Source organism: Hippocampus bargibanti, linkage group LG18, assembly GCF_051943395.1.
Source record: "Hippocampus bargibanti isolate YZ-2025 linkage group LG18, ASM5194339v1, whole genome shotgun sequence".
Classification (NCBI taxonomy): Eukaryota; Metazoa; Chordata; class Actinopteri; order Syngnathiformes; family Syngnathidae; genus Hippocampus; species Hippocampus bargibanti.
The window spans coordinates 3,467,496-3,489,545 of record NC_142751.1 but is presented as its reverse complement, the minus strand read 5'-3'; the positions used below and the strand labels follow the sequence as shown (position 1 = coordinate 3,489,545).

General features: G+C 44.4%; 1 protein-coding gene across 1 annotated transcript; it reads right to left on the bottom strand.

The window, feature by feature from the left end:
* Nucleotides 1–5,135: 5,135 nt before the first annotated feature.
* On the bottom strand, nt 5,136–15,628 carry arsb (arylsulfatase B). The gene is made up of 8 exons (XM_089019972.1): nt 15,178–15,628; nt 9,088–9,274; nt 8,822–9,012; nt 7,282–7,489; nt 6,940–7,183; nt 5,811–5,881; nt 5,472–5,588; nt 5,136–5,397 (listed from the first exon to the last, which is right to left on the bottom strand). Exons 1-8 carry the CDS (start codon nt 15,427–15,429, stop codon nt 5,138–5,140), a joined length of 1,530 nt encoding a protein of 509 aa, XP_088876098.1. The 5' UTR covers nt 15,430–15,628; the 3' UTR covers nt 5,136–5,137.
* Nucleotides 15,629–22,050: the final 6,422 nt, after the last annotated feature.

Below are 22,050 nucleotides of genomic sequence, written 5' to 3'. Positions count from 1 at the left end.
TCGTTGCTGCACTTTGGCACATTTCACACTCATGTGTCACCTGTTTTTATGTGCAGGGCGCCCCCATTTCAAGCTCAGATAACTAACTCCAGACCCATATCATTTAGGAATTAACACGTTTTCTGATGAAACAAGAGAGTCTAAGGTTTCTTATGCCGCATTTTATGTTTTTGTCGTCTTAAAACTCAATTTTCTGTGGGACCTGCAATGTGTGTGAAAATGACAACAATCCTGGCACTGGACTGGACACATTTTGGCACATTGTCTGCCAGTCAATTCGTTAAAATATGGGAGAATGGACCCGTTTTTTTGATGAATAAATTAAAAAAAGGGAAAAATGAATTTGACATGGTGTTTCTTTTTAGAGAAAATTGGAATCTCATCTAAAATGTTTTTTTGGGAGAACAGCAACATTTGTCATCTTATCAGCAACTTATTTTGGTGGTCAAAAGGTCGAAAGAAAGTCATCTTCCAATTGGGGTCTTTTTGAGACAAATATTTCCAAGAGTAATGTCACATTAGGAGGAAAAAAATCATCTTGGAGAGGGAAAATACTCCAAATTGTATGCGTACGCTTTGGTATTTCTCGCGTCGCTTCCCCTGAGAGGGCCTTCAGGATTTATGAGCAAAGACCAAAGCGTGGACAACTTCTGAAGCAGATGAAAGACTCGCCATGTGGCCCACGTTGCGCCACTTTGTCCTTTTCCGCCACACGCCACGCTCTATAATTTCTGTCCACGTGCACGCATGATGACAGTTACGGTCGACTTTGAATAGTTACAGTCGACTTTGAATATTTGCTTACGCCGCTTTCCCCACCCGATGCATCTGTGCCATAATGCCTGCCAAGAATGACAGCGAAACACTTTTTTTCGGTGGCTTCAAAGTTAGGGAGCGGTTCTCTGCAGGAAAGGGAGAAATCAACCCTGGATTTTTTGGAGGAGGCTGGGGGAGGTTCTAATGGGACCCTAGCATGGAACCATGAAGGACACCAGCACCAAACGCAAGCATTGTCACATGGTCCGAAACAATGGATTTGACAGGTGGCCATACGCCACCAATGTTTTGGTACGGGAAGGGCATCCCTTGTTTGATGCAAACAGTTTCCAGGCCCAAACCTGTTTTTTCCCTTTCCTGCCCCGACACTGGATTACTTTGGCAACACACATTCAACAGCACTCACAACACAACAGCAACTTTTGAAGCTGGCCATAAAAATCAAAATACAGCAATACCTCAGTTTACGAACGCTTTAGCTCACGAACTTTTCACCTCACGAACATTAAATTCGCAAGCATATAGTCTTGGCTAACTAACTAGTTTTCGGCGGACAAAACAAACCACACGGTGCTTTGGTGGTTGGTGGACTAGTTTTAGGCGGAAGAACACCAAACCTTGCGGTCGAACAGCACCATGGTGGCTGGCGGACTAGTTTACGTCACCCTCTTTCTTTGAGTGCGGACAGGGTTTGTTATCGAGGGGAGTACTTTTGCTATTATGGGAGCGGAAAAGACCACCACAGGTTAATGTTAAGCCGAAGAGGAGGCAAAAGAAAATTATGGTCAAGCAGAAGAGATCATCGAAAAACATCAATGAAGTGTGCGTTTGTGTGAATTAGCGTCCCAGTGCCAGTACGCCAAGTCAACTATTGCTACGTGTGGCTAAGGGTGTTTCTGTGTTGTCTAAGCAATGGTCTCAGGCAATAGAAGAGGTTGAAAAACTTGTTGATTTGGATTAATGAAAAGCAGCTAGCAAGGTACAGTATGAGATAGGGTATTATCGCCGAGAAAGCACGGCAACTTCACTCGGATATCATCAAAAGGCAACTACATCAACGACCATCACAGGGGTAAATAAAACGACTTGATTATACAGTACAGTTTATGTATTTATGACAATACAATAGCAGATGTATTATACACAAATTGAGGTCTATTTTGTGTCGTTTTAAGGCTGATTTCGTAGAAAATTATGTTTCATGGGGACCTGGGATAACGGATTATTTGCATTTTAATGGTTTCTTATGGGAAATAAATGTTTGGAAGACGAACTTTTCGCCTTACACACACTTCAGGGAACCAATTAAGTTCGTGAGCTGAGGTATCACTGTAACTAACCTAAGATGTGCTTGACCAATAAAATGGCTTTTGTGAGGAAACAAACATCTATAGTAAAAGTCAGAGAGGCCGTTTGACTGATTGAAATAATCTATGCGTGCTTTATTGACGTGCTGATAGACCGATACATTTTCACAATTTGTTGGCGTCATGTTTTTTTTTACACTAAGGAGCAGATTCGGAACAATTCGCCGTTCTATTTAATCCAAGTTTTTATTACCAAAATAAAATTATTGGTCACTTGGTCTTAACAGGAAATTGGAAATCGAACCATTTCAAACAGACAACAAAGGTGAGCTGGATGAACGCCACACAAAAAAAAAACTGCGACCAGGCGAGTGTTCCGGTTGGGCTCCGAAGTAGAAAAGGCGTAAGTCGGGGACACGTACCAATGTATGCTTTAGAAGAGAAGACGAAAACTCTCCGCACTTACGTGAGTCCGATTATGCTTTTTGTCTCCAAAGTCCCACACGACGGCGATCCTTGTGTCAAAGCGGTTGCCTCTTTTAGGCGTGAGAGGAGAACTGAGCAAAGTTTCCCTTTCCCTTTCTTCCGAGTCGGCCTCCTCTTTTTTGGTTGCACGTCCTCCAGCGTACCGCAGAAGAATGAATGGCCGTCGCCAAGGTCCACCAAGTGGGCCTGCCCAGGCGGTGGCGAACCGCAGCTCGGGTGGGCGTGACCAACCGCACGGTGGGCGACCAATCATACACCGGCAACCGATCAACAAGCAATCCGAAGCGAGCGGCTGTGTAATGGGCCAATCAGGACAACGCGTACGCACACAGTATGCACGTTAGGCAAAACCCTTCCATAAAATTAAAAGAAATACAATTCTAAAAATTTTAATTCTCATTTGTTCAAAAAAATCTAACAAATAATAATTAATAATCATAAACAATTCACTCGAGGGAGGGGTAGTCAACAGCGGAAGAGCTCTACCGATGATAAACAATTAAAAAGCAAGCGGCCGCGTGGAGAAAGCGGGAGAAAGACTTTTAATAAATAATAATAATAATAATAATAATAATAATAATAATAATACTGCCCCACTGGCAGTAGACCCCGGGGACGACCCAGAACACGCTGGGGATGACCCAGAACACGCTGGGGACGACCCAGAACACGCTGGAGAGACTATGTATACGCCTCGGAATCCACCAGGACGAGCTAGAAGAAGTGGCTGGGGAGAGGGAAGTCTGGGCTTCCCTACTGAAGCTGCTGCCGCCGCGACCCGACCTAAGCGGCAGAAGATGGATGGATGGATAGTTAATCTATAAGCGCCTTTCAAAATTTTCAGTCACAGGATACATTTTTTTTTCTGTGGGTGAGAAGATACATTTTTTTTTCTGTGGGTGAGAAGTGGCAGCCATTTCAAAAGTATTGGAAAAAAATCGAATAACAATTGTACAATTCTAGCGTGCTCTTTCTGTGCTTGATTTGATTGTGTACGTAAGCATATTTTGTTTAAGATGAACAAAAGGATGACTTGAATGTCTGAAAGCAGCTGCGTGGTCTCTCCTCTCGTCATCTGGCAACCATCTCGGTTTCAATCAGAGTCTTAACCTTTTGATCGGGGAGGGAAACAGCTGAGGGGATAGCCGACATTCTGGAGGGATCTAAAATCATCTTGTGGCCCACAAAACCAAATCAACAATGTCTACATTGTCTTGTATTTTAGCTGGAATTTCTCTCTTCTAGACTGGCTTGTTAAAATATTTTTTGTTGACGCGACACTTAAAAGGTCACTGGGCGGCGGGTGAGGGGCATATTGTTTGGCGAGGTCAACTTGCAAGGGAGGTCAAGGTTCAAAACGGCAAAAGAAAATGAGATCCTCCAACAAATTCCAGCTTTGCGAGTGGGACGACGAGGCAAATTCCTCACTTGCTACCCACAAATGACGTGCTTACTTACCCCCTTTAGCACCAAGTCGTTTGACTCCAACAAACAGGAGCAATGCTGCCAAACATTTCATTTTGTTGGAATACGTTGGTTAGGAAAATACACCTGAGAGTATCGTTGTGTTATCTTTTTTGCAAGAATGGTCACAAAGCGAGTTCACTCACCTTAATGGCGCTGGTGCGAATGGCTGCCGCTGCTCACTTGCACAAAAAAAATCCTGTGACTGTAAAGTGTCCTTGAGAGTTTTGAAAGGCGCTTAGAAATTAAATGTATTATTATTAGTAGTAGTATTAGTATTATTATTATTATAAAGTGGTTAGTTTTGGTACCAATACAGGTAACATCAGAGTTACGAGCGAGTTCCGTTCTGACAAAACGGTCTTAAGTCAAACGGTCGTAAGTCGAAATCCCTTCAAAATGGCCGACGCAAGGTTTACACGACAGGATAGTACACATTGTCAATCTGTTCTTTTTAAGCAACGTTTTCTATTGAATACTATTATACACCAAACTGTTTACAGTTCATTTATAAATTGTATCACTTTTAGTGTCATTTTCACAATTTTATATTTCGTATTATCAATGTTATTACTGTATAACTGTACCTGTAATGTATACAAAACTGTTTACTGCACAGTCCATTTATAAATTTTATACTTTTACTGTCGTTATCATTTTATATTTCATATTATCAATTAACCGCCAGAAGAGGGCACCCGACACACACGCTCGGACTCTGGCGGACGCCGAAGGAAAAAGCAGTGTACAGTACTACAGGAGATGTTGCCGAGACAGTATCTGCACTGTATAACGACTGTATTGAGTGTAGTCATGCAGTGGATTGCTGTGCAAGTGTGTGACATGCTGGCTGGCCAAAATTGTAGTACGTGTTACCGGCTGCTTGTGCGTTGCAGTGCCAGGAGTAGAATTAAAATAAATTATAATCTGGCGGTCGTGGCTGTAAATACGGGTGGTCGTAACTCACGCCGGTCGGAACTCGGATGTTACCTGGACTGTTTATGTAGAGTTGAGACGTTCACAACTGTGCGATGAAATGGCTGATAATACTTGATCTCATGAGATTGTAAACAGTCCCAGAAACATGTCCAGGAGGTATCAGCTCAGGCCCAGGGTCCCCAGGCTCCGCCAGGACCCGGGTCGCAGCGCGGGTCCTCGTCGGGGAAGTGGACGGGCAGGGCGCTCTGCTGGTGGTGGCTAAGGCGGCCCAGGAGGCGCTCCACCACGGCGGGGTAAAGGCCTGACACTTCCTCCCTCTCCTCGGGGTCCTTCACCACGTCGAACAGCATCACAGGCTTCAGGGGGTGCGAGGCCCTCGCAGAGGACCCGTTTGGGCCGGGTCGCGGAAACCAAACGTCGCAACCTGAGGCCGGGCCAAAGGATGACATGGTGGGCGTGGGCGGGGTTGGCACTTGAGCGGCGTGGTGTGGCGCTCACCTGGGTATCCCGTCAGCAGTTTCCAGTTTGATGATCGGATGGCGGCGTGGATAGACACGTTGAAGCCGGAGCGGAAGACTCCTCGCTCGCCATGTCGCGGACGCGTCCAGCCGGGACCTGCATGCAATACAAGGACACTTGATCAAATGCCGAGGTCGCTTTGAAACATACACCACCTCCCCCTGCAGCAACCACAGATCTATGTATTGGGGTTTCCATTGGAGCCTATTATAGACTTCCAGAAGACAAAATTCTTTTTTATGTATTTATTTTTTAACAGAACAAAGCAGTCACAAGACTTGGGGGGGGGGGGGCGACACGTATGTGTCATGGACTTACACGGGGTGATATCGTTGTAGAGCGGGTCAATGTTGTGCAGCAGCTCCAATCTGGGCGAGGCAAAGCCTTTGCTGCAATACAAACAAACAATGTGTTCAATATAAACACAACTTTCTTTTGACATTCAAAATAAGTTGGTGATAAAATGACACATTTTGCTGTTCTCGCAATGGAACATTTGAGATTTCAATTTTCTCATCACCTAAACTCAATGTCAATTTTTTTTAAATTAAATTATAAAAAAAATGAATCCGTGCTAACTCATTTGAAAACGTAAAACTTGCTTTCTTAATGTTCTAAATACAGGTAAAATCCAAGTTACGACCGGCGCGATTTACGACCACCAGACCCTTTTTTTATTTTATTGATTTTTTATTCTACGCCTGGCACCGCAACGCGCAAGCAGCCGGAACGCGTACTACAATTTTGGCCAGCCAGCATGTCACACACTCGCACAGCAATCTACTGCGTGACTACACTCAATATTGTAGTTATAAAGTGTAGATGCCGTCTCGGAAACATTTGCTGCAGCACTGTACACTGCTTTTTTTCCTTCGGCATCTGCCTGAGTATGTGTGTCGGGCAACCTCTTCTGGCCGTTAGCAGGGAGTGCATTTTTTCAACAGCTGTGTTCTTTACGTACAAGTGTTTTCTTAAATCCAATAAAATCGACACTAAAAGGTAAGTATAACATGTATAAATGAACTGTACAGTAAACAGTTTTGTATACTTTATAAGTACAGTTACACAGTAATAATCGATAATACAAAATATAAAATGATAAATATATAATAGTATTCAATAGAAAACGTTGCTTCAAAACCAGCCACTTTGAATTGCTTTCGACTTACGACTGTTTTGTCGGAATGGAACCTGGTCATAACTCTGATATATATTTTGAAAGATGTATTTCTTTGTTTTTTTGTGTGGTGAGTTTGTAAAATTACTATTAAATTACTAATTAATTTGCTCTCTATAATAAAAATGGAAGCCCCTCCTACCCCCCAATTACATTCCTGGAATACAAACAACAATGTGTTCAATAGAAACACAAATCCCCGCCCCCTTTGCTCTCTGCAACGAATTATAAACAAGCAAGAAGAGAAGACAAAAAAAAAAAAAGCATCACCTGATCGTGTTCCAAACGTCGAATCCATCCAGAGGCTTGGTGGCATTGAGGCGGCCCCCCGCCAGTCCCACCAGAGTGGGCAACCAATCCGAGATGTGGACCAGCTCCCGGCTGGCGCTGCCCGGCTGCTGGAGAAGGGGGCCGGACACGAATCCCACCCCGCGGACGCCCCCCTCCCACAGCGACCACTTCCTACCTCGCAATGGCCAGTTGCTGCCCCCTTCCAGCGTCTGGCCGCCATTATCTGTCCGAGAGATCGAACCGGGACACCATTCACAGCGAGCCTTTTTTTTGTTGACATTGTCCAATGAAATGAAAACCGGCGACGGTTGACCTGCCTACCAGTGGAGAAGACCAGGACGGTGTTCGTCCAAAGTCCGGCCTGGTGCAAAGCCAGGCTGATGTTGCCCACAGCCTCGTCCATGGCCGCCACCATGCCGGCGTAGGTACGGCGCCTGGGGTCGCGGATGAAGGCGTACGGCGCCACGTAGCGCTCGGGAACCTCCAGGGGCGAATGCACCGCCTGAAGCGCCACGTACAGGAAGAGAGGCTGAAAGAAAAGCACCAAAAGTCTTCACATTACAGCACAAGTCGTTTTTTTAAATTGAATAATCATAAAGGGTTATTTTTGCTATTTTAAAAATTTGCAAAAATATTTGTTTTTTCCACAGAGGGAGGGGGGCTTGAATAGAAACACGTTTCCGACATTTAGGTTGTGAGAAGGAAAAAAGGAGAAAAAAAGAAATAAGGAAAAAAGGTTAAAAAAAGAAAAGAAGAAAAAAGGAAAAAAGGCAAAAATGAGAAAAAATGAGAAAAAAAACATATAAAAGGGAAAAAGGAAAAAAAAGAAAAAAGAAAATGTAAGAAGAAAGAAGAAAGAAAAAGAAAGACAACGAAAGACAGAAAAGGAAAGAAAGAAAAGGAAGGAAAGAAACAGAAATAAAGAAAGAAAGAAAGAAAGAAAGAAAGAAAGAAAGAAAGAAAGAAAGAAAGAAAGAAAGAAAGAAAGAAAGAAAGAAAGAAAGAAAGAAAGAAAGAAAGAAAGAAAAAGAAAAAAAGAAAGGAAGGAATAAATAAAGTGGATTTACGTGGGATAAGAGATGTGAGACAATCTCTTTTCGTCAATGGATGCTACAGCTTCGTATTAGCTTTCAACATTTAGCTTGTAGCAGACGTGCACATTCCACTTTGAGGTCTCTGATCCACTGGTAAAAAGGACGCTTTGATCCTCTCCTCTTTCATCTAGAACTGCTTCATCAGAATCAGAATCAGAATCAGAATCAGAATCAGAATCATCTTTATTGCCAAGTATGTAGGACACACAAGGAATTTGTTTCCGGTAGAACACGCTGCACTAGTATCGTTGTCAAAAAAACTGCTAAGTGGCACTATACAGTTCCATTTTGCCTACTGTTGAAAGAGTTCAAAGAGTTAATGGCTCTACAAAAATACTACAAAAAGGGTGCAGAATGTGCTTAAGATTGAATTACTGTGACTTTGTGTTGTGTCACATTGTTATTTTTTGTTGTTGTTTTGACTTCAAGATGGCTGCCGCTAGAGTCGCTGCCTTTACAGCAGCTCCCGTATTTTGTTTTTCTACTTCCTTTACTTTCCCCTTCCTTTTATCACTTTACTGTTGTGAAATGTCAATTTCTCCACTGTGAGACTAATTATCTGTGTATGTCTGTTGTCAATTGTCTGTCTTTTTTAGCCACATTATAAGTGCCTTGCACGCTGGGTCGAAGAGGACATTAATTTCACCTGTACTGCATGTCATGCATATTAGCATATTTGACAATAAAGCTGACTTTGACTTTATCACTATGATTATTATTATTGCTGTGGTTGCTATGATTTTCATTGATGATAAGAAGGCGCTCACCTTTTTGGGGTCGTGGTTGGCGATGATGTTGACGGCCTTCTGGCTGAACAGCTCGGTGGAATAAGCGCCTTGGTATCCCGCGGCGGCCATTTCATCTTCCCGCAGGTCCAAAGCGCAGCGACTCGCCTTGAGGGCAGCGATGGGGCTACAGCGGATGTGAGTGTAGTAGTTTTCGCTGCCTGTCAGGTAGCCTGGAGGACACATCCCAAAAAGCGGCATTGGAAATCTCTAGGAAAACGTGCGGAAAAGACGAGGCGCGTACACACCGAAGAAGGAGTGGAAGCCGCGGCGCGTGGGCAGGCAATCCTTTTTGTACATGCCCAGGTGCCACTTCCCCACCATGTGCGTGGCGTAGCCCGCGTCCGACAACAGCTCTGGCAGCAGCGTCTCGTTCAGCGGCACGCAGTACGGCTGGCACGGCCAAATGATCTGGTGCTGCATGCCCGTGTGGATCTGACGGCATCAAACACGCAACATGCCGATGAGAAATAATAATAATAATAATAATAATAATAATAATAATAATAATAAGAAGAAGAAGAAGAAGAAGAAGAAGAAGAAGAAGAAGAAGAAGAAGAAGAAGAAGAAGAAGAAGAAGAAGAAGAAGAAGAAGAAGAATCAAAATAATAATAATAATACATTTCATTTATAAGCGCCTTTCAAAACTCTCTAGGACACTTTGCAGTCACAGGATATTTTTTTCTGCGGGTGAGCAGCGGCAGCCACACGTGCCAGCGTTCACTCAACCCGGAGGTAACATAAAGGTAAAAAAAACAACTAAATAACAAATAATACGACAAGACAAAGACACAGAGAGTCATTCATTCTTCAGCACTTTCTGTACCCTCGTTGTGACATGAAGCAGTTATAGATGAAAGAGGAGAGGATCAAAGCGTCCTTTTCAGCAGTGGATCAGGGACGTCACGGTTTAATGTGCACGTCTACTAAGAGCGACGGCGGTGGTGGCCACGCCAAAGCCGCTTCCGATGGATCCATCCGGAGGCCACGGCGAGCGGGAGAGTGAACTAGACCCGAACCACCGTGGCCTTCAACTTTTTGAACGGGTACATTGATGGACATATTGAAAACCATTTGAAAAGGTGTCATGGCGGCTTTATTTCGGATGACATGTTTTTAAAAATGCAATGGAGAAGTCAAGGTATAAAATTGTGATTCTCTGAATTCACAGATACTAAAGTGAATCACTTGGTTGCTGTCAGAGATGTTCGATCGGACACTGTGGACGAAGGCTCGGAACCAGAAAGATTGTCTTTACAGCCGTTCATGACGGACGCCCGAATTCTGCAGCCCTCTGCCAAGCTATTTATTGAGTATATGCAAATGTAACTGATACATTAGTAAAACATAGTTTTCTTCATAGAATACCATGCCCCTGGAACGTTCAGAACCCCAACAGCTGTAAGCAATAAAACATTGTCTTTTCCATGAGCTGATAAATTTGTAACCTGGCTTATGAGCTCTTCCTGTGAAGGATCTTCAAGTCGTAAATAACTTCGGTAATAAAGGAGTATCCCAAGTCCTAAATTCTGTCCAAGGCCAGATCTCCTAGTTCACAGGTGTCAAAGTCAAGGCCCGCGGGCCAAATCCGACCCACCACATCATTTTTTTCGGCCCGCGAAAGCAAATCAAACTTGTTGAATTCCATGATGATTGCTAAAATCTGAGCCAAAATTTCATATTTTTGGATGTCAACCACAATAAAAGTCATTATTCCTTTCGGCTTTTCCCTTCAAGGGGTCGCCACAGCAAAGCAGTGTCCTCCATCTTTAGAGGTTTGATCCGCATGTTTGTTTTGGCCAAGCTTTTACGTCGGATGCCCTTCCTGACACAACCCTCTGTATTTATCCGGGCTTGGGACCGGAACAAGAAGACATATGTCCCTTTGTGGCTACAGAACAAGCAACTCGCTCAGTAAAAGGCTCCCAAACACAAAATGGTAATCGGCACAGCAACATTCAAAAAAGCAAAAACTATACTCACCATTTGATGACAATGCTCTGATCTTACTGTGAAATGGGCATCTCTTTCCTTACATTACATCACAAACAGAACTCCAGTCCTTTAAGATGCTTTATCTTCCAGTCACAGTATATCTAAATGATCTCTTTCCCTATATTACATCACAAACAGAACTCCAGTCCTTTAAGATGCTTTATCTTCCAGTCACAGTATATCTAAATGATCTCTTTCCCTATATTACATCACAAACAGAACTTCAAAGTCCTTTAAGCACACGAAAGCTAAAAACTGCTAAATTAACACTAAAAATAATAATAGCGATATTACTATTAATACTACTACTAATATCGATGAGAAGGTTTCTTCAGCCGTCATCTGTACAAAAGTGAAGGTTTCGGACGTTTCGCCTCCTATCCAAGAGGCTTCGTCAGCGAACTAAAGTGTACACTTTAGTTCGCTGACGAAGCCTCTTGGATAGGAGGCGAAACGTCCGAAACCTTCACTTTTGTACAGATGACGGCTGAAGAAACCTTCTCATCGATGGACCACTCCTGTACGACTGAGAGCTTACACAGACGTACTACTACTACTAATAATAATAATAATAATAATAATAATAATAATGATAATAAGTACAATAGCTCTGAAATGTAATTATCGTAAAAACCATGAATCGTACTAAACGGAACTAACTATACATGTGTGTGTGATTAAGCAGTTTAGTCACTTCCGGGTCGAATGTACGCTGGCGCGCTTTTGGCTGCCGCTGTTCGCCCGCAAACATTTTGGCTTCTTTTTGTTTTTTTACGATTCCTGTACCACTGGAAATACTCGACAGTCACCAGAGGAACTTATGGTCGAACTCCAATCTGCTTTGGCTGTCGGATCGTCTCGTGATTCCGGTCGTTTATCCGGACCGCGAACAAGAACACGGACGATCTCCACCCACCTGTACCCGCTGGTGAGGGCTAACCTGGGCGCTGCCTGTCTCTGGACGTTGCTGGGTGCTATCATGTCGCTCCTCCAACGACCCGTTGGACGGCTGCAATATTCGGCGTCAGAGCTGCTTGAACTCCGCTCCCGGTGGACGAGCGTGCCACAGGCGATTTTCCGATTCCCGGAAATCGCTCGCCGCCCTTCCCGGAGGTATATCCACCGCGGATCACGTCGAGACTTTCACCTCGACGACTCCAAGGATATCACCTCCCTGTGGTCATCTTTCCGCCGGTCACGCAGAGGTTACAGCCGCTCCGTGCAACACCGTGTGTTGGCCGGCCTGGCTAGGTCGGCCAATACCCCTCAAAATGACACCACCAGCGTCACTTTCGGCCTCCTGAACATCCGCTCGCTTACGGGTAAGGGTTGTCTTATCCAAGACATCCTTAGTGACCGTAAGCTGGACTTCTTCTGTTTGAATGAGACCTGGCAAACAGCGGGGGACTTTTCCGAGTTGAACGACACGACGCCACCTGGGTTTGTTTACCTCTCAAAACCCCGCCTCTCGGGCCGCGGAGGCGGTCTCGCGATATTTTACCGCGAGATCTGGAAAGTCACTCAAGTACCAGTCCCGGAAACTCTCTCATTTGAATGCCTTGCGTGTCAAATTTCTGGTCCATCTCCCACAGTTATAGCCACTGTATATCGTCCCCCTAAACCACATCGTGACTTTTTAAAAGACTTCTCAGCCGTCCTCACACACCTCTCCACTCTGTCACCAAATATTATTATCCTTGGGGACTTCAACATACACATTGACAATTCCACCCATCCCCTCACCAAAGACTTTATTTCCTCATTGGAGAGTTTTGGCTTACACCAATTCTCTGATTTCCCCACGCATATAAAAGGGCATATCCTGGACTTAATATGCTGCTGTGGTTTTACCCCCGCCAACTGCACAGCAAACGAACTTCCTGTAACGGACCATTTCCTCGTCTCATTTAACGTTCCCATCACACTCTCTCTCCCCAAGCCACCGCGCATCATCACTTATCGGAACATCCAACACATTGACACTGTCACCCTCACTGCAATGGCTGCCAACCTCAAACCGGACTACAACTACCCCCCTGATGAACTTGTTTCCCAATACAACATGGACCTTGCACACATGCTCAACACCCTTGCTCCTGTTAAATCCCGGTCAGTCCAATTCACTCGATCCGCCCCTTGGTTCACCGCCCAACTCCGCTCCACCAAGGCGAAAACTCGGCAGCTGGAAAGACTTTACAGAAAGACCGGCCTCACCACCCACCAGGACATGTACACAGCTCACCTCACCCACTACAAGGACTCTATCACACGCGCAAAATCGGAATACTATTCTGGACTGATTGATGCTAACAGTGGGAATTCACGGACTCTGTTTTCCCTATACAACAAAATCATTCAACCCCCTATCTCTCTCCCCCCACACTTTCACTCCTCAGACACCTGCAACGCACTACTTCTGTTTTTCACTGAAAAGATCAACAAGATCCACCAGCACCTCGGCTCCTCTGTATCCCCCCCCCTCCCCCAACCTTCCTACTCCCTATCAACTGCTGTCGTCTTTTGAACTCCCTCATCCCTCCTTACTTTCTGACCTCATCACCAAGTCCAAGAATTCCACCTGTCAACTTGACCCCCTCCCTACTGTCCTCATCAAATCTTGTCTACCTGCTCTCCTCCCTTTTATTTCAGCTATTATTCACTCCTCACTGTCCACTGGAATTGTTCCTGTCCCTCTTAAAACCGCAGCTGTAACACCAATCCTGAAAAAACTTGGTTCAGATCCCAATGATTTCAATAACCTACGTCCAATTTCGCATCTTCCATTTATCGCTAAAATTCTCGAAAAAACCGTCGCCTGTCAACTCCATTCTCACCTCACTCACAATAACCTCTACGAACAATTCCAGTCTGGTTTCCGTCCCCGCCACAGCACTGAATCAGCCCTCATAAAAATCACGAACGACCTTCTCATAGCAGCAGATACCGGCTCCCTCTCTATTCTCATCCTTCTTGATCTATCTGCGGCCTTTGACACAATTTCTCACCCCATCCTGCTCAACCGACTCTCCACTCTAGGCGTGACACACACCCCACTCAGTTGGTTTCACTCCTACCTCACTGGCCGCTCACAGTTTATCCAAATTACCTCATTCACTTCACGGTCCTCCCCTGTGTCTTCTGGTGTGCCCCAAGGTTCTGTCCTGGGGCCCCTTCTCTTTATTATATACCTTCTTCCCCTTGGTGATATCTTCCGCAAATTTGGAATTCATTTTCACTGCTTCGCGGATGACACCCAGCTCTACCTCTCCAGTAAACCCGACGCCTCTCTTCCACCTGCATCCCTTACACTTTGCCTCTCAGAAATCAAATCCTGGTTTTCTCATAACTTTCTCAAACTAAACAGCGAAAAAACTGAACTTCTCCTTGTCGGTACAAAATCCACCCTTCACAAAGCAAACAGTTTCTCTCTCACCATTGACAATTCTACCGTGTCCCCCGCCCTTCAGGTTAAGAGCCTGGGTGTCATCCTTGATAGCACACTATCTTTTCACTCCCACATAAATAACATAACCCGGTCTGCATATTTTCACCTCCGCAATATCAATCGTCTCCGTCCCTCTCTCACCCCTCACACCACTGCTATCCTCGTCCACAGTCTCGTCACCTCCCGTATCGATTATTGTAATTCACTTCTTTTCGGGGTCAATCAAAAATGTCTCCATAAACTCCAACTAGTCCAAAATTCCTCAGCCCGGATCATCACAAAAACCCCCTCATTTCACCACATCACTCCTGTCCTCCAACAGCTCCACTGGCTCCCTGTTAAACTCCGTATTGAATTCAAGATACTTCTGTTTACATTTAAAGCCATCCATAACCTTGCCCCCCCCTATCTGTCTGACCTAATTCAAATCTCCGTTCCTACTCGGGCCCTCAGATCCTCTTCCTCCCTCCACCTCTACACGCCCTCTGCCCGTCTCACAACGATGGGGTGCAGAGCTTTCAGCCGCTCCGCTCCTAAACTCTGGAACTCACTTCCACCCAACATCCGCAACATTGACTCCCTTCCTACTTTCAAATCTCACCTGAAAACCCACCTCTTTAAACTTGCTTACATGGTCTAATTTATTATGCTGTTTTATTATTTATTGCTTTATGCATGATTTTACTGTTTTGTGTGTTGTCTTTGTTGTAAAGTGTCCTTGAGTGTTCAGAAAGGCGCTTGTAAATTAAATGTATTATTATTATTATAAAAAGACTAGAATGTATTATTTAAAATAACTTTGTAATAGTACTCTAAACCCCCAAAAAACTCAGAGAGTCGCGGGTCCAGCGGCGTGTGATGTTTCCGGCTGCGGTACGGTCCCGTTCGGGTGTCTCACCTGGTAGCGCCCGGTCATGAGCTGATTTCTGGACGGGGTACAAAGCGGCTGGACGTAGTAGTTTTCCAAGCGGACCCCCGAGGCCGACAGCTTGTCCAGGTGAGGCGTGTTGATCTCCGACCCGTGGTAACCCACGTCGTACCAGCCCAAGTCGTCCGCCAGGATCAACACGACGTGCGGCTGCTTGGTGGCCGACGCCGCGGGGTAAGCGACGGCCAAGAGCAACGCGAAAAAAGGAAGCTTCGCGGCCATATTCGCCCCACAATTGGGTTCAAGTGGAAGTGGCTGTCACAGCACAAAGTCGAGCGGGACGGCCGCCTGATGGTGTAAAGAGTTCAGGGCCGCACAAACATAGGCGGACATTAATGGTTCGCAAAATTAATCGGAACTCGTCAGCATATTTTGCCGTGAAAAGAGGAGAGTACTTTTCTCCGCGACTCTTGAAAACGCTGCCGTGGACTCAGCAGTCAATCAGGTGACGGGTTCCTTCCCGTCACGTCACGTGATAAACCAGGAAGCATCTCAGCATCTCGGAAGCGGCGGCATACGTGTTGTAATGTTTAGCTTCTTTTTCTTTCGGCTTTTCCCTTCAAAGGGTCGGCACAGCAAATCAGTGTCCTCCATCTTTAGAGGTTTGATCCGCATGTTTGTTTTGGCCAAGCTTTTACGTCGGATGCCCTTCCTGACACAACCCTCTGTACCGACACAAGATTACTTGTGTCCCTTTGTCAAAGTCAAAGTCAGCTTTATTGTCAAATATGCTAATATGCATGACATACAGCACAGATGAAATTACTGTCCTCTCGGACCCAGCATGCAAGGCACTTATAATTACTTTAACAAACATAAACATGAAAACGCCAATTTGCCGGGAGAGGGGAGCCGCTGCGTGTTCACGCGCCGCCATCTTGGGAAAAAAAATGAAAAAATACCAAATATGACAACACAAAGACACAGAGTCATTCATTCTTCAGGACTTGCTGTACCCTCTTTGCAGTGACGTGGAGGCAGGGGAGGCAGTGCCTCACCTGTCATCATGGAAAGCTGTCATGGAAATATCAAATGAAAAAATAAATTAAACAGTTATATGTATTTAGTGATTTTTACTTCAAAGTTCTTGTCCATTTAACTTCACCGTTTTAGGATTTTTTTCTAAATCGCTGAATTTTCACATTTACCGTTCAAATACTAAGTAAAGACGAGCAGTGAGGCACCAGCCGGCTGATCCTCACTGTGGATTGCGCAATCACTATGCTTACTGTGCTGGCTTGCTCTGCAGTGAGACCGCATTGCTGTCCTTCTGCATATCGCTATTAAAGCGTTCAAACACGTTGAGTATATGAACTAAATTTCTACAGTTTAGCTGGTGTATATAATGTAGAGTCATTGTACATTATAAACACTGTACTCCAGTGTTTATTTTGTTTTATTTTTATCAATTCGCTGTGCGTAGGTGAGGCACACAGTTCTCCCGCCTCATGACAGGCAGGGGGCGCTTGTGATTCCAGAGATACTTCTTACTCCACGTCTGCAGAATAATAGAATTAGAGACAGAAAGCTACAGTTAGCAAGTAAAGTGCAACCCTGCAGTCATTTTTTCGTGTTGCTTGGCCTCACTTTCAGAATGGAGGATTACATATCTAAATTGAAAGAATTTTCTAAACTGGACTTTCAATCGAAGCAGGAGGTAATAATTAAAGGAAGACCAACACCGGAGCCAAAAGGTTTGCTTCAGACAACGGGACACAATAATCGCTCTTTTCAGGCGGACTGGTACACACGAAAAGGCTGGCTGTGTGGATGTCCAGCAAGAAACCGCCTTTTCTGCTTTTCCTGCCTTCTGTTCTCAATTTGTGACAATGTCTGGACTCAAATGGGATATTGTGACCTGAAAATTTTACAACGGAGCCTCATCAAAAATGAGCGAAGACTCAACATCAGCATCCACAATGCTAAGGTAAAGGAGAACCGGGAGATTTTAAAAGATCTCATCAATGCCACCTGCTTCCTTGCCAAACAACAGCTGGCATTTCATGGAAATGATAAAAGTAAGGGCTCTGCTCATCGTGGCAACTATGTTGAACTATTACATGCTTTCGCTGAGAAAGATGACAGGCTAGCGAGTCATTTTGGGACATCCACTGTATTTTCTAGCCTGTGAAACAGAATACAGAACGATTTAATTGAAGCAGTTGGTGATGTCATTAGAAATGACATTAAAAAGGAGATCGGTGCAGCCCCATTTGTTGCTGTAGAAGTAGACGAGATTGTCATTCTCACCACTGAAAACATAGTCGGAACAGGACTGATCAAGGACGACTTTCTTCATTGGCAGTTATCTCCGTTGAGACAGAGAGACTTTTAAAACTGCAGAAAGATAAGGAAGGCTTCTACAAAGAAGTTATCGATGCCTTTCTTCAGAAGGAGCGGCGCATGGACTAAAGGTAACGCTATAAAAATGTATTTTTTAATTATTTTTTTTCTATGCTACAGTTTGTATATATAAAAAATGCTGACATGAAATTTTAAACAAAATACGTTAACTGTTGCCAATCAAATGGTGAATAAACTACTCTGTAGAGTTCATATGTTTGTAAATCTGACTATGATGACGTCAGTGCTTCACCAGCCATGAACTTCACCGCACGTCACTGCCTCTTTGTGATGACATGAAGCAGTTCTAGTTAAAAGAGGAGAGGATCAAAGCATCCATGTCAGCAGTGGATCAGGGACGTCATGGTGGAATTTGTACGTCTACTACAAGCTAAATGTTGAAAGCAAACACGAACTACAGACTTTTCAACGCTTCATCGACTCTGTCCTGCGCGGTCTTGACTTCTGTTGTGCCTACATCGATGACATCCTCATGGCCAGCAACTACCAAGACGAGCACCTGCAGCACCTGGAAACGGTCTTCAAGCGTCTGGACGAGCACGGCCTGGTCGTCAACTCCGACAAGTGCGTTTTTGGCCAATCCATGGTCAAGTTCCTTGGTCACCTAGTCGATGGCAAAGGAGTACGCCCTCTACCCGGCAAGGTGCAGGCCATCCATGACTTTCCCACACCCAAGACGGTAACCCAATTACAACAATTCCTCGGGATGGTAAACTTCTACCGACGCTTCATCCCGAACTGTGCCGAGGTTGCCCTGCCACTAAACTCGCTGACTGGCAACAGGAAGAAGCATGTTCTCGTCGACCTCTCCTCCGAGCAATTGAAGGTTTTTCAACGGCTGAAAGATCTCGTGGCCGATGCAACACTCCTAGCCCACCCAAGCCCCGATGGTCAGTTGTCTCTCATGGTTGACGCCTCCACGGTTGCAATCGGTGCGGTTCTCCACGACGGCCTCAATGGTGACTGTCGACCCATCGCTTTTTTCTCCAAGGCCCTCCAGCCGGCCGAACGCCGATACTCCACCTTTGCCCGGGAACTTCTTGGTGTCTATCTCAGCGTGAAGCACTTCCGGCACTTCATCGAAGGTAGACGCGTCATCATCTATACCGACCACAAGCCACTCCTCTCCACCATCCCCTCGGCGTCGACAAAGTACCTGGAGCGAGAAGTTAGGCACTTGGACTACCTCTCGCAATTTGACCTTGAGTTTCGCCACGTCCAGGGGGCTCAGAACGAGGTCGCAGATGCCCTTTCTCGAGTTGAGATCAACGCGATCCAGTTTCCCGACGGTCTTGACTACGATGAGATGGCAGCAGCTCAGGTACGAGAAGGTCTGGCCGACCATGCCAACGATTCCAACATCATCGCTGTCCCTCTCCATAACTCTGGCTGCACAATGCTGTGTGTCCAGTCCGACGGCGTCCCTCGACCACTGGTTCCCGACTCCTTCCGGCGAAAGGTGTTCGACTCTCTGCACAGTCTTTCTCATCCTGGAATTCGTGGCACGACCAAGATGCTGGCGAAAAGGTTTTCCTGGAAGGGACTGCAAAGAGACGTGCGAGACTGGGTGCGCGGCTGTCTACGGTGTCAACGCTCAAAGGTCCAGCGCCATACGAAGTCACCCATGGGAATTTTTGACATGCCGGACGCCCGGTTCAGTCACGTCCACATAGATTTTGTCGGACACCTTCCCTCCTCCCGTGGCTTTCGGTACTTGTTGACTTGCGTTGACCGCTTCACCCGATGGTGCGAAGCCCTTCCCTTGTCCGACTGCGATATATATATATATATATATATATATATATATATATATATATATATACAGTAAAGTCTCGTTATATCGGATATATCGATAGTCCCGGTTATATCGATACTATTTCGATGCACGCACGGAGAAAATTACATGCAAACAGGGTCGGATATATCGATAGTCCCGGTTATATCGATATTTTTTCGGACTCCCTTGAATATTGATATAACGAGACTTTACTGTATATACAGTAAAGTCTCGTTATATCGATATCGGATATATCGATAGTACCGCTTATTACGATACTATTTCCATGAACGCAAGGAGACAATTACATGCGCGCAGGATCGGATATATCGATAGTCCCGGTTATATCGATATTTTTTCCGACTCCCGAGAATATCGATATAACGAGACTTTACTGTATATATATATATATATATATATATATATATATATATATATATATATATATATATATATATATATATATATATATATATATATATATATATATATATATATATATATATATATATATATACACAGTGAGACCTCAACTTACGAACTTCATTGGTTCCCAGACAAAGTGTGTATCTCAAAAAATACATTCCCATAGGAAACCATTAAAATGGGAATAATCCGTTCCCGGGTTTCCATAAAATATAGTTTTTAACTAAATAAGCCTTAAAACTACACACAACGTACCCTATTCTATGTATAATAAATGTGCTATTGTATCGTAATGAAAGAAATACACTGCATTGTATCATAAAGTCACAAAGAGAGGCACATTACATGAGGACTGTAATTAAAGAAATAAACTGTGCTGTAAAATAAAGTTTTTTTCAACTTCTTCGATTGCCTGAGACCGTCGCTTTGAGAGCACGGAAACACCTTTTGCAACAGACGCACCTTTGATGGCTTCTCTGTTCCGGAGAATGGGAGCAATGTTTGACTTAGCATAGCCGTGCTCTGTCACTAAATCACACAAACGCACACCTCGTTCGTGTTTTTCAATCAGCTCCTTCTCAGCAACGGTGATTTTATTTTGTGTCTTCTTGGGCTGAACACGAGCCTGTGGTGGGTTTTTTTCGGTCCCATCATAATAAAATTATCAGCAAAAAGCTCCAAGTAGGCGATCGACGTGTGCATTCAATGAGAGGGGGTGTGCAAAATAGCGCCGGCTGGAGCGCTGTTCGGCCGTGTGCTTCCGCCGAAGATCACCCCGCCAGCCGTGGTGGGTGTGTATTATGAAAATAGTGCTTATTATAAGGTTTAATTTTCATAAATTAGAGGTTCTTAACACGAAAAGTTTGTAAGATAAGGTGTTTGTAAGTTGAGGTCTCACTGTATATATATATATATATATATACAGTAAAGTCTCGTTATATCGATATTCAAGGGAGTCCGAAGGCAGCAATTAAACCCACACACCTGCGGCTGATCAGGACTTGATTGGAAAGCAGGGCTCTTAAGGCAGAGAGCCTCTGAGTGTGCAGCTTGGGGAAAGACAAGCTCGATTGCTGTGCTCTGTGGTGAAGTTGATTGCTGCGTGGAACTCATTGCCAGTTGGGACCACACGCCTGGACACTGGATTTGAACCTAGCTAAGGTGGCTAGGCTACATGACGAGGACGTCAAGAGGGGTGAGGCCTAGAGACTCTTGTAAAGAACTCCGTCTTCAGTTTTACCTCAGAAGAGACTTTATTTGGATTTAAGTAGCAGAAGAGACTTTATTTGGATTTAAGTATCAGAAGAGACTTTATTTTGACAAGTATTGGAAGAGACATTATTCGAACCTTTGTTGCTTGTGAATTCCCCCTGGAACCCTTGATTAAAACCTTTTGTTTGTATCCAAACCTGTCGTCCATTGCACTTCTTGTCCCGTCCCGCTGAGAGCTAGCCTCTCATGATATCACAATATATATATATATATATATATATATATATATATATATATATATATATATATATATATATATATATATATATATATATATATATATATATATATATATATATATATATAAAATGTCCAGACATGGCGGCGCCGGACACAGCTATGATATGTCCCTACTCTCAGGTTGGGGGAGCAGAGGACCACTCCCTGCGGCCCCACCGATTGTTCCTACGTTCCTGACTAACGACTGGCCTGTTTGCACCACTCCCTCCGGTATCACCTCATCAGCATTACTAATGTTGCATAACCTGTGTTCCCTAAGCAGACTATTGTATGAGCGATCCAAATTGAACCTCACCCCAACAGACCGGTTTAATGAAGGATTTAGTTGTTTTATGAGAATCGCTTCTTTTACTCCCCTTTCAAACCATCTATGTTCTTTTGCTAAGATTTTAACCTCATTGTCATCAAATGAGTGGTTGCTAGCTTTTCAGTGCAAATGTACTGCCGATTGAGGCCCACTAGTATTATCCCTGCGATGTTGATAAAGTCTTTTGGAGAATTTGTTGAGTCTCCCCAATGTACTGCTCTTTACAATTTTCATTCTTACAATGTATTGAATAAACTACATTACTTTGTTTTTCATTTGGCAGCCTATCTTTTGGATGCACTAATTTTTGCTTTAACGCGGTTATCGGTTTGAAATAAGTAGGAATTTTGTGTTGCCAAAGGACTCTGTAGTTTTTCAGAAACTCCTGCAATGTAAGGTACTGCTACTCCTCTGCTTTTTGTATCTTGAGAATTTTTTGTTTCATTCCCTATTCTTT